The sequence below is a fragment of the Epinephelus lanceolatus genome, chromosome 20, assembly GCF_041903045.1.
Source record: "Epinephelus lanceolatus isolate andai-2023 chromosome 20, ASM4190304v1, whole genome shotgun sequence".
NCBI classification, from domain to species: domain Eukaryota; kingdom Metazoa; phylum Chordata; class Actinopteri; order Perciformes; family Serranidae; genus Epinephelus; species Epinephelus lanceolatus.
Genome location: NC_135753.1, coordinates 39469236 through 39485929, shown reverse-complemented (window position 1 = coordinate 39485929; position 16694 = coordinate 39469236). Strand labels below are relative to the sequence as shown.

The 16694-nt window shown below is 42.4% G+C and overlaps 2 protein-coding genes across 20 annotated transcripts in view; both read right to left on the bottom strand.

Moving 5' to 3' along the window:
- Positions 1 to 4741, bottom strand: part of LOC117265045 (NACHT, LRR and PYD domains-containing protein 1-like) — a 50681-nt gene extending 45940 nt beyond the window's left edge. The window contains exons 1-2 of the mRNA XM_078162849.1: positions 4586 to 4741; positions 3764 to 3859 (exon numbers count right to left, since the gene is read on the bottom strand). Coding sequence (XP_078018975.1) covers positions 3764 to 3859; positions 4586 to 4635 — 146 coding nt within the window. The 5' untranslated portion in view covers positions 4636 to 4741. The remainder of the gene's footprint in view (positions 1 to 3763; positions 3860 to 4585) is intronic.
- A 9126-nt stretch (positions 4742 to 13867) lies between these two features.
- Positions 13868 to 16694, bottom strand: part of LOC117264300 (histone-lysine N-methyltransferase 2C-like) — a 104472-nt gene continuing 101645 nt past the window's right edge. For all 19 annotated transcript variants that reach the window (XM_078162832.1, XM_078162831.1, XM_078162834.1 and 16 more), the window contains one exon: positions 13868 to 15058. In XM_078162832.1, coding sequence (XP_078018958.1) covers positions 14966 to 15058 — 93 coding nt within the window. In that variant the 3' untranslated portion in view covers positions 13868 to 14965. The remainder of the gene's footprint in view (positions 15059 to 16694) is intronic.

The window sequence follows — 16694 nt, the reverse complement described above, 5'->3', positions numbered from 1 at the left end:
TCCACACTCCGACTGTTCACAGTGAAACACTGACATTTAGTTATTTGTTTGACAGCTGGATATAGTGGGAGAGACTTTAGGACCTGGTGGAGTTCAGGGCGCGTTCAGCCCCGCCCACATGTATCAACACGTTTAAAGAGAAGGGTCCAGAAAAGAGCTGCACAATATGCAAATACATAAATAAGTCCATTGTGATGGCAGCATGAGTCACGATTTTAGTGAGAATGGAAAATGTAGCTTTTCATGTTCACTGAAAAAATATAAAAATATGATGATGATGTCATTTTTGCAGGGGGCGGTACCAAACCAGCGTGTTCCCTTATGTCTGGAATATGATTTGTAGGCCGCGGCTTCTCTCTGACGCCACAATGCTTCATTTGTGACGGTGTGTTGTGACACATTTTATCTTTATCAAACATATTGCAAAGTTGGATATTGCACTTGGTCACATTGCAATATGGATCATTTTATCCTCACTGTTTCTGCTTAATAGTTCCTAAAAATGCTCCATTTAAAATCTGTTTCTATGTATTTTCCATCTGCTACGGTCTATTTGTCCTCCTCAGCCACCGTAGTAGCGTCATGTACTAGTGGGCGTGTTGTAGAGGGTCTGGACTGGGGCTTCACAGTCACTCAGAATCTATGACCTGTGTCAGCCTAACTGCTGAATATATATTTAAACTAAATCTATTTATAAACACACATATATTTAATGTTGATATTTATGGACAGTAGAATGTGGAGTTTTTGTTTTATGACGTGAAGAAGTGAATAAGGCTCAAACTTGACATCATGGGTGTTGAGATAAATCTGAGATGCCAAAGATTCAAATCAAACCACTTCACTTCACTTCAAACCCTCCACAACTACAACTAACTACAAGTCCCATAATGCAATGCAGAGCAGAGCAGAGCAGGCTGCTCATCGCTGGAAGTGAGGACACCTGTGAGACAAGCAGCACTCACCCTGCACTGGGAATGGAGAAACATCTCAACAGAAGAAGGCAATTCAACTTGTGGTTCCTCCCAAAGACGCCTCTGGCATCATTAAAAGACACTGAATTTATGATATTTGATGTTGATTATGATGATGTTAGAAATATTTGTGTTAATACTGAAATTACTGGCACAGTTGTTAGGCACACAGTGGCTGCATGGATTTAAGTTTGGGTTTTGATTGTGGGGGTAATGCGCAGCCCTTTAAGTTAAAAGTTAAAAGTTAAAGTGAAAAGTAAGTGTTTAAGCACAAATTCTTTAAAATGTTTGTAGGTAAATCATGTTGTATAAATCCAGTCAAGTCAATATTAAAACAGGTATTAAAGGGGAAGTTCAGTTTTTTACAACCTGGACCTTATTTCTGGCATTAAATACGGTTGTTTACTCACCCAGATAAGCTTGGTGTCATTTGGAGTCCTTCGGAAGATATTTAGATCCGCGAGAGCCGCGTACATCCATATAGTGGGAATGATCGGGGCACCGACAGTGAGGCTCTAAATAACACATTATCTGCCACGAAACTCGTTCATTTCACCAATATGTTTTTATGAATCGCTAGAGTTGCTTGTCATCATCATCATCCGGGTCATTTATACTGACCTACTAACCTCTGACCTGGATGATGTCATCCAGGTGCGCGCGCCGCCACACACCTGCACCACGGCTTTGTTTACAGCTGGAATTTGCTACTGTTAGTTTTTTGAAACGTGGCTGAATATTTGTCAGATTTTGAGGTTGTGGACGACGACTTTGAATATGATGGACGTCCTTACCGTTTTGAGCCAGAGTATACGGATGAGGAGCTCTCTGAAAGGAGGATGCGGAGGCAGAGAGAACTGGTGGTGTTCTTGTGGACAACGTTCCACTATGCCAACAGAGGAGGACTGCCTTTGTTGCTCCGAGTGGGATTTGAGGCCAGGAGATAACGTTACACGTCTGGATGTCTCCAGAAATGACTGTCTCACAACTACAGAGGATTTCACTTCTATCATCAACCGTGCTGTTGTAGAGACTTTTTTTCGTGTCCTGAAAGTAAACTGAAGACCCAGCCAAAGCCTGCAGGACCGAACGGGCAACTTTCGATTGAGTAAGTAACGTTAGCCTACACACATGCATAAATTGTTTATTTTCCTTGAATTTGTTTGCTTGATAAGTAAATAACTATGAGAATTCACATTTCTTTAGTTTCTTCTCATCGCTTGTGTAGAACGGCCCGCACACTGCACAAAAAGCAGAGGCACTTCTTATGCAAAACGTGAATTTATTATTACATAGTGCTCAGTGACAAAAAGTGAGAAACAGAAAGGTGAACGTTTCGGTGGTAAAGAGGGTTGTCTTTACGAATTGCCTCTGACATCATCCAGGTCAGAGGTTAGTAGGTCAGTATAAATGACCCGGATGATGATGATGATGACAAGCAACTCTAGCGATTCATAAAAACATATTGGTGAAATGAACGAGTTTCGTGGCAGATAATGTGTTATTTAGAGCCTCACTGTCGGTGCCCCGATCATTCCCACTATATGGATGTACGCGGCTCTCGCGGATCTAAATATCTTCCGAAGGACTCCAAATGACACCAAACTTATCTGGGTGAGTAAACAACCGTATTTAATGCCAGAAATAAGGTCCAGGTTGTAAAAAACGGAACTTCCCCTTTAAATGTAAAATATTTGTGACTATAAAATGGTAAAAGTTAAGTTAAAACAATTAAATAGTTAAAACAGTTAAAATGGTCGATCATTGATTTATATCTTTTATTTTGACTTGTGCACTGTAAAAAATATTCCACTAAGGAAATTGATTGGAGAATAATTTTATTTATGGTTTTGTATAAGCTGTACCTAATTTGTTGTTTCTGTTCTGTCTTGAAGGTTTTCAACCTGATGAAATCCAGCCAACCTATCACCAACACAAGAAAATAAAGCGAATGTTGAGTTGGAATGAAAGAGTTGTCCTAGTGTCCTTTGGGGTTTATGGAGCCAGGCCATTTCAAGAAAAAAGCTAATGACTTGACATCATGGGGTCATTTAAGGTCAAACGTGTGATGTGGAACGAGATGAGCTGAGTTTTAGTGTCATTTCTGACTGTAGTTATTGATGAGTGTCACAATGATTACCATCAATCATCTTCTACTGTGTGGCCCCACATTAGGGGCCCAGAATGAGCTCCAGCCCTCACATGGATTATGTCACTGCTGATAAGTCAACATTAGAAAACCTGTGTGGATGTTTCTGTACTTACACACACACTCAGGCCTCATGGATCAACATCCTGATACACACTGATTTATGAATGAATCTGATGTATGAGAGTCACTGATTGGCTCTTTGATCAGCCTTCAAACTATCAGCTCTTCTCTTTATAATCTGCGCTGCTCAAAGTGGAGACAGCCAGTTAAGTGCGTATGAGGAGGTTTTATAGCAGCGGTGCTGTCGGGGAAACACTGACCAGCTTTCACTAAATCCAAACAACTCAACCCAGTCAGGCTAATTAACAGTCCCAGTTTGCACCCTGCAGCTCTGACAGCGTTCTGGGATCAAGGTGTTAAGATAATGGAAACCATACACGAGTGTCAACATTTTCTAAAAGCAGTAAATGTGAGCCTTGAACTGCCCCTGGACCCTGATCCAGTGAGGCCGCTGCATATATATTTACAATACTTGTCTGAGCCCACAAACAGCAGCAATGAAGAGTTTGTGAGGTCGACCAAATGGAATGAATAAAAGACACAGAAGGAATCAAAGCTCTCTGTTTGAGTCTCTTACTGTGTGTCTGAAGGTTCATGACTGAAGTGTGGACGAGGATCTTTGGAGCTCTTCATAGACAGACTGCAGATGTCCTCCTCTTCCTCCACATCACTTCTGGGAAAACAGTTGATACAACAGTTGCTGTTATTGCAGACGTCTGAACCAACGTCCTGTTTGTTGGATTGATAAAGCTGAGCTGTGAACATGTTACACATGATTGTCTCTGAGAGGAAACTAAAGCAGTGTGAACCTGAAGAGCTGAGCCCTCTCTGAAGCTGCTGGACTGTTGAACACATTTCAAACTTTAATGGACATGACTGTACGAACTCTTGTGGCGACTCCACACGCTGAACCTCGGCTGTGTTTCTGCTGCTTTTAACTGAGAGTGAACGAACAAGTGGCTCCATGACAACTGGAACCAAGTTTGTGCTTGTAGGAGTTTTGGAGCGGCCACAGAGAGCCCAGGTGAAAGCACAACTTCTGCTGGTGAATCTTGAGAAAGAAATGTGACTTTCTAAACTTCAACACTGAGTGTCCTCAGTTCCCAAACACTTAGTGAGTGTCCTTCAAAGAGGATTTGTTTGCTGTGTGTGTCTTTAGTTGTTGGGAGAATATTTGGACTAAATTCATCTTTAGAATTATTTTCTTTCTTGCTCGAATAGTTTGATCAGTTTGTTGTGTTGACTCTTGTTCTGTCTGTCCTCAGCTGTGAGCTCACTGAGGCAGCTTCCTGTTTGTTTGACCGTCTAAATTCCAGTTAAAGTCTCTCACACACACACACACACACACACACACACACACTTTAAAATCAGAAGAAGAAGAATGTTGATCTACACTCACCTGTTTTCTTCTTTCTGCTCTGTGAATCGACTGACTGAGCACTTCCTCATTCCTTCACTTCCTTCGTCTTCTTCTTTGGCCAAATTCCAATCCGGCCCCTAAAGACTCAGGCCCTGAACCCTCACTGACTTAACTGACGTCAGCTGTAAGTGACTGAGTGTGAGAGTGTGAAAGGGCTCCGGATGCTACAAATAGGAATGGGACAGCACTTATCCCTCTCTACAAAATGTTGTTAACACTGGTGGCTCTGAGCGTGATCATTTATCGGTTAATGTCATCATATATTCCACACACAAAGAATATATAACTATATATATATATATATATATATATATATATATATATATATATATATTTATATATAGTTATACATATATAATTATATAGTATTATATTATATATATAATACTATATATCTATATATCTATATCTATCTATCTATCTATTTATATATATATATATATATATATATATATTATAGTAGAGCGCATGCGCCCGCGCGTGCAGCCTGTTGCAGTCGCTCCTGCTTGTTTTTCTCGGTTTTCTTACTTTTTTGCTTTATTAAGTTTGGTATTTGTGCTGGCTTTTTGTGATTGTAATTTTGGAACTGCGCCCTCTCAAAACATGCTGATTGAGAGAGTTGTACTCGTTTTCCTCACTCTGGAATTACTTATTTCATGTCTCACACCCACTCCACCATGTGCTGGTCAGGCACAAGAGTACTTTCAGTGGGAGACTCAAACCACCAAGATGTACCACTGAGCGCCACAGGAAATCATTCCTGCCTGTGGCCATCAAACTGTACAACTCCTCCCTCTGAGTGGCCCTGAGACTTTTTCATACACTGCAATAACTTAATTTAACTTGTGCAATAACCCCATTCACCCTGACTGTATATATTGTGTTTGTGTAAATTTTGTTTACAATATATATATATATATATATATATATATATATATATATATATATATTTACGTTTATGTTTGTTAATAATTCCTGTTTATTTAACTATATATTTGTTAATACTATTGTTTAAATTTCTTATATTTTCATGTATCTTTCCTCTCTTGCAAGGAGCACCTGTAACATAAATAATTTCCCCTCGGGGATCAATAAAGTATTTCTGATTCTGATTCTGATTCTGATAGATCGATCTATCTATCTATCTATCTTTATATATATATATACAGTACAGGCCAAAAGTTTGGACACACCTTCTCATTCAATGTGTTTTCTTTATTTTCATGACTATTTACATTGTAGATTCTCACTGAAGGCATCAAAACTATGAATGAACACATGTGGAGTTATGTACTTAACAAAAAAAGGTGAAATAACTGAAAACATGTTTTATATTCTAGTTTCTTCAAAATAGCCACCCTTTGCTCTGATTACTGCTTTGCACACTCTTGGCATTCTCTCCATGAGCTTCAAGAGGTAGTCACCTGAAATGGTTTTCCAACAGTCTTGAAGGAGTTCCCAGAGGTGTTTAGCACTTGTTGGCCCCTTTGCCTTCACTCTGCGGTCCAGCTCACCCCAAACCATCTCGATTGGGTTCAGGTCCAGTGACTGTGGAGGCCAGGTCATCTGCCGCAGCACTCCATCACTCTCCTTCTTGGTCAAATAGCCCTTACACAGCCTGGAGGTGTGTTTGGGGTCATTGTCCTGTTGAAAAATAAATGATCGTCCAACTAAACGCAAACCGGATAGGATGGCATGTCGCTGCAGGATGCTGTGGTAGCCATGCTGGTTCAGTGTGCCTTCAATTTTGAATAAATCCCCAACAGTGTCACCAGCAAAACACCCCCACACCATCACACCTCCTCCTCCATGCTTCACAGTGGGAACCAGGCATGTGGAATCCATCCGTTCACCTTTTCTGCGTCTCACAAAGACACGGCGGTTGGAACCAAAGATCTCAAATTTGGACTCATCAGACCAAAGCACAGATTTCCACTGGTCTAATGTCCATTCCTTGTGTTTCTTGGCCCAAACAAATCTCTTCTGCTTGTTGCCTCTCCTTAGCAGTGGTTTCCTAGCAGCTATTTGACCATGAAGGCCTGATTGGTGCAGTCTCCTCTTAACAGTTGTTCTAGAGATGGGTCTGCTGCTAGAACTCTGTGTGGCATTCATCTGGTCTCTGATCTGAGCTGCTGTTAACTTGCGATTTCTGAGGCTGGTGACTCGGATGAACTTATCCTCAGAAGCAGAGGTGACTCTTGGTCTTCCTTTCCTGGGTCGGTCCTCATGTGTGCCAGTTTGGTTGTAGCGCTTGATGGTTTTTGCGACTCCACTTGGGGACACATTTAAAGTTTTTGCAATTTTCCGGACTGACTGACCTTCATTTCTTAAAGTAATGATGGCCACTCGTTTTTCTTTAGTTAGCTGATTGGTTCTTGCCATAATATGAATTTTAACAGTTGTCCAATAGGGCTGTCGGCTGTGTATTAACCTGACTTCTGCACAACACAATTGATGGTCCCAACCCCATTGATAAAGCAAGAAATTCCACTAATTAACCCTGATAAGGCACACCTGTGAAGTGGAAACCATTTCAGGTGACTACCTCTTGAAGCTCATGGAGAGAATGCCAAGAGTGTGCAAAGCAGTAATCAGAGCAAAGGGTGGCTATTTTGAAGAAACTAGAATATAAAACATGTTTTCAGTTATTTCACCTTTTTTTGTTAAGTACATAACTCCACATGTGTTCATTCATAGTTTTGATGCCTTCAGTGAGAATCTACAATGTAAATAGTCATGAAAATAAAGAAAACGCATTGAATGAGAAGGTGTGTCCAAACTTTTGGCCTGTACTGTATATATATATATATATATATATGCTTTGTGTGTGGAATATAACCACTGGTATTCCTCTGACTTCATGTGTGTTTATGTACCATCTTAAATCCTTGTTAATGTAATGTTTCCTTGTTTATCTATCTGTTTTTTCGCTCTCCTTCCATAACGTTACTGTTTGCATATCTGCCGACCGTGTTTTTGTTTTTTTTTTTTTTTAATAACACTTCCGGTGTTCCGAGGGCAACCCCTGTATTTGACGTCACAACGCTATGAACTGTGGGTAATTTCCTTACCGTAAGTCCGCATCAATGCTGACCTACCTTAAGAGGGCATAAAGGGCTCACTCACTGACTCACTGACTCACTGACTTGATGATGTGACAGTGGGACAGCCCTCACACACTCACGCACTTCACATGAACGCGCCTCTAAGTCAGTGAGTCTGTAAGGGATCGGATTGGAATTGGGCCTTCTTCATCTTCTTCTCCTTCTTCCTCTTCTTCTTCCTCTTCTTCTTCTTCTTCTTCTTCTTCTTGTTCTGGTATGGCAGGCTTGACGCAGCATCGGCGTATTGCTGCCCCCCCTCAGTTAGAAGTGGTTGTTTCCTTAGACCTTCTCCAGGTCTTCTTTGGCTAGAATGGTTGACATATTACATTTTGATTCCCCACTGTCCGACACATCTCTATATAGTCTTCTCCTTTGCTCAGTGTATATGTTGCACGTTAAGATGACATGTTTGACTGTTTCCACCTCTCCACACTGACACTTCCCATCTGGATGTTTCTTGATTAGGGCCGGCCCACTCCTTAACCCGCAGTGTCCGAGTCTTAGCCTCAATAACTTGACCTCATCCTTCCTTTCCCCCCCACTTGTTTTTGGAGCCCATTGTGTGACCGATGGATGTATTGAGTAAAACTGTCTTCCTTTTTCCCCTGAATTATTGAGTCCGCCTCCATTATCCCAATATCAATATTTATTTGTACCTTTTCCTTCTGGAGTGCATTCTTTGCTATCTGATCTGCTGCCTCATTCCCCTGTATTCAGACATGTGCTGGTACACACATGAAACCCACACTGCATCCCAATTTATGAATTCTTATCACTGTCAACATTATTTCTATTAACATGTCTGGTCTAGCCTTGGACTGACTGCTTTCTATAGACTGCAACACTGACTGGGAGTCACTACAGATTACTGTATACCGAGGTCTTTCCCTTTCAGCCCACCTAAGAGCACAGAGGACTGCAAATAGCTCAGCTGTATATACTGAGGTCTGATCTGGAAGCCTCCACCCTTTCCCTTTTTTAAGAGGGATCTTTAGAACCATCAGTATAGATATACATTCTCCCCGGTCTTTGATTTTATTTAGGATGCCCAGGTCTACTTCAAGTTCAGGCCACAGCCACTGAGGAGTGTCAGGCCAGCAAATAGTTGGTCCCACTTTTATGTTACCAATCCGTACCTCATCTGCTCTTTGCCTCATGGAGTTCACAAAACTTTGCTTTGTATTTCTACCAGTAAACTCCCAGTGCTGTTCCATAAGACACTCAGTTGGAAGGTTTGGTCCATTTGCTTTTTATTTTGCCCAGTAGTGCAATGTTGATGTTGTCCTCCTTAACCCAAGACTTGTTTCACCTCGATCAACCTGTAGAGCTGACACTGGAGTTGTCCTCACTGCTCCACTGCAAACTCTCAGAGCTTTAGCTTGTAGCATATCTAGCTTAGCCAACAGTGTTGGTGCTGCTGACCCATATACTAGACATCCATAGTCGAGCACTGATGGAATCATGGCCCTATATACTGTCATGAGGGTTGCCATTTCAGATCCCCAGCTAGCGCCTGCCAAACACCGCATCACATTGATAACTTTTAATAACACATTTGCTTATTGTTTTTTCAGTATGTGTGTGCCATGTCAGTCTTTCTTGAAACACCTCACTCTCTCTGTGTTGGTGTTATACAAAGATGAAACAGTGCTCGGGACCTTTCTTTTGAATCCAAATATTATATACTTTGATTTTTCTGTTGATATTTTAAACCCCATTCATTTGCCCATTCAGTTACCCTATCTAGTGTTTTCTGAGTTTGTTCAAGGATATATGAAAGGTTTCTTCCCCTTTTCCAAATGACCCCATCATCTGCGAATAGGGACACTCCATGATTTCCCTTAAAATTGCAGAACATATCATTCACCATGATGTTAAATAGCACTGGACTAATTACAGGTCCCTGGGGAGTGCCATTTTCTACTTTATACACATCTGACATAACTGTGCCTACTCTTACTTGGATTGTTCTATCACATAAAAAGTTTTTAATCCAGTTAAACATTCTTCCTTTTATTCCTGCTTTATAAAGCTTTATCATAAGTCCTTCTTTCCATAGTGTGTCATACACTCTTTCTGTATCTAAGAAAACACTTACTACAGATTCTTTATTGGCTAGAGCCTTCTTTACATCAAAGTCTAATTTTAACACAGAGTCCATTGTCAATCTCCTCGACCTAAACCCACTTTGATGTGACTCAAAGTACTCTTTCTTTTCTGAAGTGTGCATCAGCTGATCTGTTACCATATGCTCCATTACTTTACAAACTACAGAGGTGAGGGCTATTGGCCTCTATGATCCTTACCTGGTTTTAGTATTGGGACTATTACTGAATTTTTCCATTCCTTGGGAAGGTTTCCTTCTTCCCATACTGTGTTGATTAGTGCTAATATTTCTTCCAAAAACATGTCACTGGAGTGCGCCAGCATCTTATATGTCAAGCCATCCTTCCCTGGGCTCAAATCTGATCCAGATTGGATTGGATTTGTTTTACCTAGCATATTTGCCTTGTCTTTGTTATTTACTGCAACTTCACTGCTGTCGTGTAGAACTGGTATATTTGTCTGCTTAAATGCGCCTTTCATTTTATGAATGAGCCCCCAGACCTGAGTCACACTTGTCTGAGGCCCTATTGTGCTTCAAACTTCTTGCCAGCTTTTTTTTTGTGCTTCTTTAACTGCCCTTCTAGCCATTGCTCTTAACTTTTTGTACTGAATCGCATATTGTTCATTGGATGTTTCCTGAGTTGTCTGTACGCCTTGTTACGCGCTCGAATTGCTCGGGTACATTCTTCAGTCCACCAGGGAACTATTGTTTTTTTTCCTTTCAGTGTTCTTCATTGGTATTGTCTCTAAAGCTACTGTGTTTATCATCTCACATATTGATTTAAACCACTCATCTACCCTTCTCCATAATTACATCCCCCACTTTTCCTTCTAGCTTTTCTTCAAACTCATCCCATTTAGCTCCAACTAGGCTTTTCTTGAGGCTCCTCACTAATATCCTACCAGATCTGCTCAAACTTAGTGTGTGATCACTCCCCAGTGTGCATCCATCCATTATATCCCACTCCCCACTTGTGCTAATTGAGTTGAAGCCAGTGTGATATCAATGCAAGATTGTGATTTTTTGTTAGTTCTAAACCAGGTTGGCCTGCCATCATTCATCACTACTAGGTTATGCTTATCTATAAAATCCTCCGTTATCTGCCCATTAACATTATGAAGCCTACTTCCCCACAATGCACTGTGCGCATTATAGTCCCTACCCAGATTAATGGTTCAGTTAGTTAAACATTCATTTCGAGCTTATTATCTGGGGGATTATACATGTTCACAATGCTGATGTTCCCTGCACCCGTCCAAATCTCAATAACCACGCATTCTGAATTTGTATTAATTGTTTCCCTTTGATATTGTATTCCTAGCTTTATAAACGTAGCACACCCTCCTCCACTCCTGTCTCTTCTGTCCTTTCTTTCACAAACATACCCTGGAATGACGAAGTGCAAGCATGGTTTTAGCTTTAGTTTCTTGTATGGATATTATTTCTGGCAACTCCTTAAAGGTGTCTACAAACTTTTTAAGTTCTTGTCCATTGGCTATTAGACTTCTAGCATTCCACTGGAGGAACATCAGCACAAGGAGTTTAATAGTCATCATCTTCTTCTTCTTCACGTATCATTTCATCGTCAAGCACCTCTTCTGTCAAGTTTTGGCTTCCACTCACTGGCTTGTGTTTAGGACTTGGACTCATTAGAGTATGTGAACTCCCATAACTCCTGTGGATTTATTCCTGATATCCCCATCAGTCTTTCAGCAGCTGACGCTACCTCTCGTGCTGCATCTGATTTCTTTTTGGCCACCATTTTTATCTTCCAAGCTGCCTCTACCCCAAAAGCTAGAAAGGTCTTCTTGTTAACCACGATTCTATCTTCTTGAGCAGCTTCCTCACTCTCATGTAACATAACCTGTTTCCCAGCTCTTTGCCTCTGTACCTGTTCTATCGTAGGGTTTTTTTGACCTTCCACCCTTCTCACTGCTTCAGCATATGGTACTTTGTCAGGGCAAACAAAGATAACTAAATGGCCACAACGTTGAAAAATGAATCCCACTACAACTCAACACAACGCTCCATCCAAAACTAGTGAATCTGTCTGCAAATAACTGATGGCGGAATGCTTCAGGTTGTATTCCACGTATTCAAAGCAGAGAAACAGAGGGTTGGCTGAGTTCAGGGTGAGTGGGACAGTTTTCGGTTTTCTGCATTGTGTGAGATTTCTGGCTATGGATTTAAAAAAATAACCCAACATATGATACATTTCTGTAATGCTGAAGATGTTACCCATCCATCTGAGGAGCAAAGAAGATCTGATTATATTCAGTGGATGCATGGCATACCCATTTTTGTGAACTGACTAAAAATCGTTTTTGTGTGTGAAATTTGGGGACAACACATCTGATCATGATTTAGCCTGTGACCTTTATTGAACATGCCTAAAAACAAAAATTCATGGATACATGTATCAGAATTCAGGTCGAAATTTCATAGAACATGGTAAATTATAAACATTGTGTGTGTGTGTGTGTGTGTGTGTGTGTTCCTCTATATATCCTATCATCAACAACAGGCTTAAAGAATTGGGGACAATCTGCAAATTAGATGCTGGGAAATAATCTGTTATCATGCATCCCCAGTAGGCTGGGTACACTTGCTGTTCTGCTAGCTAGGTAGTCGGGCTAGCTAGATTAACTATGGCAGGATTGATCATTCATTACCAGTGTCTTTTGGTACTGTCCCACTCACCCTGGGAGTGTAAGTTCCAGCAAATATTTCTGCAATATCTTGACCGAAACATTTTTATAACCTTAGGATCATAACAATCAAATTCTTGTGCCATTTTCCTCACCTTGGGTTATGCAGGGTCAACTTCCTGTTTGATGTTGGCCCCGCCCCCACATGTGACATCACACCAATGAGTGTAAGCAACTTGATAATGTGGTTTCACAGCAAGGCTCAGCAAAAAAGTTTTTATTTTCAATGACCAGGGGAGAAAATACAGCCAATGAACTTACACTGTCCCACTTACATCTGGAGGAGGGGTGGAACCCATCCCCACCCTTCCTCGGCCACTCTTGCGTGCGGGCGGACTTTCCCCCTGTGCAGCGGCCGTTGTGCGCGTTCTCGGTCCGACTTGCTCCAAACAGCTGTCCCCCGAACTGTGGACCAGGGCCCGTATTGATATATATATATGTATTGATTTGCTTATTGTTATGTTTACTCGCCATGCTGGTAATTTTACTGCTTAATCTATTTGATATTAATGGTGGAGGCAGACTCAGCTGTCAGCAGTTACTGTGTTTGCTGGCCTCCTTGTAAAAAGCGGTTTGATTTGGCAGAATGACCAAAACAACGAATGAAATGGAGGAAAAATAACGAGAAAGCCGAACTGGACAGAAGAGCAGTGCCTGCTGTTGGCACAGCTCGTGGAGGAGAACAAGGGAGTTTTAAGAGGGAAATTCGGTCCCGGGATCACGGCACAAGGCAAGAGGCAGACCTGGGAGCGCATTGCCCGACAAATCAATGCGTCGTTCCCTCTCCTTTTACGCACAAGCGATGAGTGTGAGAAGCGCTGGTACGTGTTGCAATCCAAAGCAGGCGTTATTGCGTTTCTACGCTGGGTGGGAAAAGTAAGCTCATCCCTGATGAGGTCAACCACAAACATTATCCCTGCACGATCAAGCCGGTAGCGTCTTATTAAATCACTGTGGTTCAATATACGGAGAATATCTCTCCTTCCTCTCTGTCTTTCCGCCATCTTCTCTGTTTAAGACACTCTTAGGCTTCTTAAAAGTCCTCCTCCCTCCTCTTAACAGTTTGTCACCTTAGCAGTTCTCTTAAGGCCTAAGATGCTTTGTGAATAACTTTTATCTTACCAAGGGAAAATTCTAAGAAAAATCTTAGAATTTGAGGAATTCTAAGATTTTTCTTAGAATGACGTCACTAAGAGCTACTTTTAGTCTTAGGATTCTTTGTGAATACAGGCCCTGGGAGGTATGCCAGGTAATTACCCCTCTCTCTCTCTCTCTCTCTCTCTCACACACACACACACACACACACACACACACACACACACAAACAGCAACAGTCATTTGGTCATGATGTAAAATATTTTATTTTCTGTAAATGATTCTAAATCAGATTCCACATTTTTCCCCAAAACAAAAAACATCATCATCTTCATCATCGTCACACTTTGTTTACTTCCAATAATAAAAAAAACAAACAAACAAAAACAAGGCTTCATATCGTCTCACTGTACACATCAGCAGAGTCCTGATAAAACCTCATATGTACATGGCAGCAGGACTCCACCACACACAGACGCCTGCAGCCAAAACGCAGGGTGAAAAACAAACAAACTAAAGTCCGATGAAGGCCGCGGTGAAACCTGCCCGACACTCAGGGAGTCTGTTCACAGTCTTTGTCCAATCAGAACGCACCGCCTCCAGCGCCGGGGCAGGAAACAGAAACAGTGAAACTTTATTCAAAACTCAAACAGAACGACGCTCTGATTGGCAGGTGATGAAGGTGAGGATGAGGATGTTAAGGTAGCTCTCGGTGGAGTGATTTCTAAACTTTTTGTTTTCTTTTAAACTTATGATACACATATTTACACGCTGCGACTCCCGACCTCGAACTCACCGTGGATTTAGAAAATAGCTTCATTCAGTAATAAATACAAAAAGAACAAAATCTCTTATTTTACAGGAAATTAACAGAACGCAGGGAGGAGGAGGAGGAGGAGGAGGAGGAGGAGTCAAGTAAGTTTCTCTGGGAATTGATCCGTCTGTTTTTCTTGTTTTATAGTTTTTATAGTGCAACTTAATGACCCTCCCTGTGAGGACGAAGACATTCGGTTATTTCAGTGGCGTTTACACTCACATTTACATCTGTGGTCATTTTTACACTCAATATACACACAGAGGACCAGCCTCGTCATAAGCCCCGCCCCCTCCCTGACCATCTTAAGCCACGCCCTCCCGATACATACATATACATATATATCTCTACATAGCCCCGACCCTTATCTGTCAGTCACCCCCTCCCTCCAATCATTATCATCTCTGATCACTTTATTATTATATTGACTTCTGATATGAAGTGTAGCTCCGCCCACAGGGTGATGGGCGATCGACATCCAGCCCCAGCACCGAGACAGAGAGAGAGAGAGACAGCGCTGTGTGTGTGTGTTCAGTTCATCCATTTGCGGCAGTTGACGGCTCCACAGTGACACGGGATCTTATGTTGATCGTCCTCCAGGTCAAACTTGTAGTCGTAAGACAGCTGAGAGACAGACAGAGACAAGAGAGACAGACAGAGAGACAGACAGACAGACAGAGGGACAGACAAAGACAAGAGAGACAGACAGAAGGACAGACAGAGACAGAGAGACAGACAGAAGGACAGACAGAGAGTAGATCCAGTTATTACTGACGTCACATTGTTGAGGTGACACAGCTGAGGCCCAGAATCATAAAGAAGTTATGACATCACATCCTTTGGAGTGACACCACTCAGCTCTTCATGAGGTCATGAATGACAGGATGAATACAGTGGTGTGGAGTATACCTTTTATTTGCTTCACTGAGCTCAGCCAGTCTCTGCGGGACAGACTTTTAATCCCTGTCAGTCACCATTGACGTGTTGAATAAACCAGTGTGAATATTATTTTTAGATAAATGAGGCTTTCTAATAACCAATCACTGTGAGTCGTTCCTTTGATCTGGCTCTGACAGACAGCCTATCAGAGAGAGGGGATGGTGAAGCTCGGCCTGATTGTGATGAAAACAGTGTCGCTCTGATCGGTGGTGCGTCTCTCCTTACATCCTTGATGGGAGGGACTGAGACGCAAGGAAAGGACAACAATTTGTTACCCATGCTGGTTCCTCCTCCTCCCCCGCCTACGTCAATCACGGTGTCCCCCAAGGCTCAGTGCTTGGCCCCCTTCTGTTCAACATTTACATGCTCCCGTTAGGCAAGATCATCCGCTGCCATGGTCTCAACTTTCATTCTTATGCCAACGACACCCAGCTCTACATCAGTACAAAACCCTCTGCCCATCTGCCCCCTCAGTCTCTCATCAATTGCCTCCTCGAAATAAAATCCTGGTTGACATCTAATCTACTCAAACTCAACAGCAACAAGACAGAGCTCATGGTTGTGGCCCCCAAGGCACTGCTCGGGAAGGTTGGGGATCTAATCCTAACCATCGACGGTGCCACCATCTCACCATCTGCTGAGGTCCACAACCTGGGAGTGATCCTCGACTCCACCCTCTCATTTCAGACCCACATCATATCTGTCACCAAATCTGCTTTCCACCACCTGAAAACATCTCCAGACTCCGGCCATCACTCACCGACTCAGTTGCAGAAACACTCATCCCCTCCTTCATCACTTCCTGCCTGGACTACTGCAATGGCGTCCTGTTCGGGGTTCCCAACAAAACCCTGGACAGGCTCCAATATGTACAAAACTCAGCTGCCAGGGTCCTCACCCGCACCGAGCCCTGGCAGCACATCACCCCCACCCTCATCCATCTCCACTGGCTCCCGGTCAAGTCCTGCATAATCTACACAATCCTCCTCCACCCCTACACTCCGTCCAGATCTCTGCGCTCCTCTGACTCCAGCCTACTCTTCATCCCTCACTCCCGCCTCCAAACTTTTGGTGACCGGGTCTTCAGCGTCGCTGCCCCCACCCTCTGGAGCTCTTTCCCCCCTGTAACCTGCAACGGCCCTTCACTGGACATTTTCAAATCCACCCTCAAAACTCATCTGTTCACCATGGCTTTTTAATTCTATAATCCATCTCATGCCCAGTGCACCATCACACAGTGTCTCTGCTTTCTGCTGTTGGTTATAGTTGTGTTGCTTTTCTGTTCTGCTTGTGTTGTACTGTACTGTTCTGTTGGTGTTTC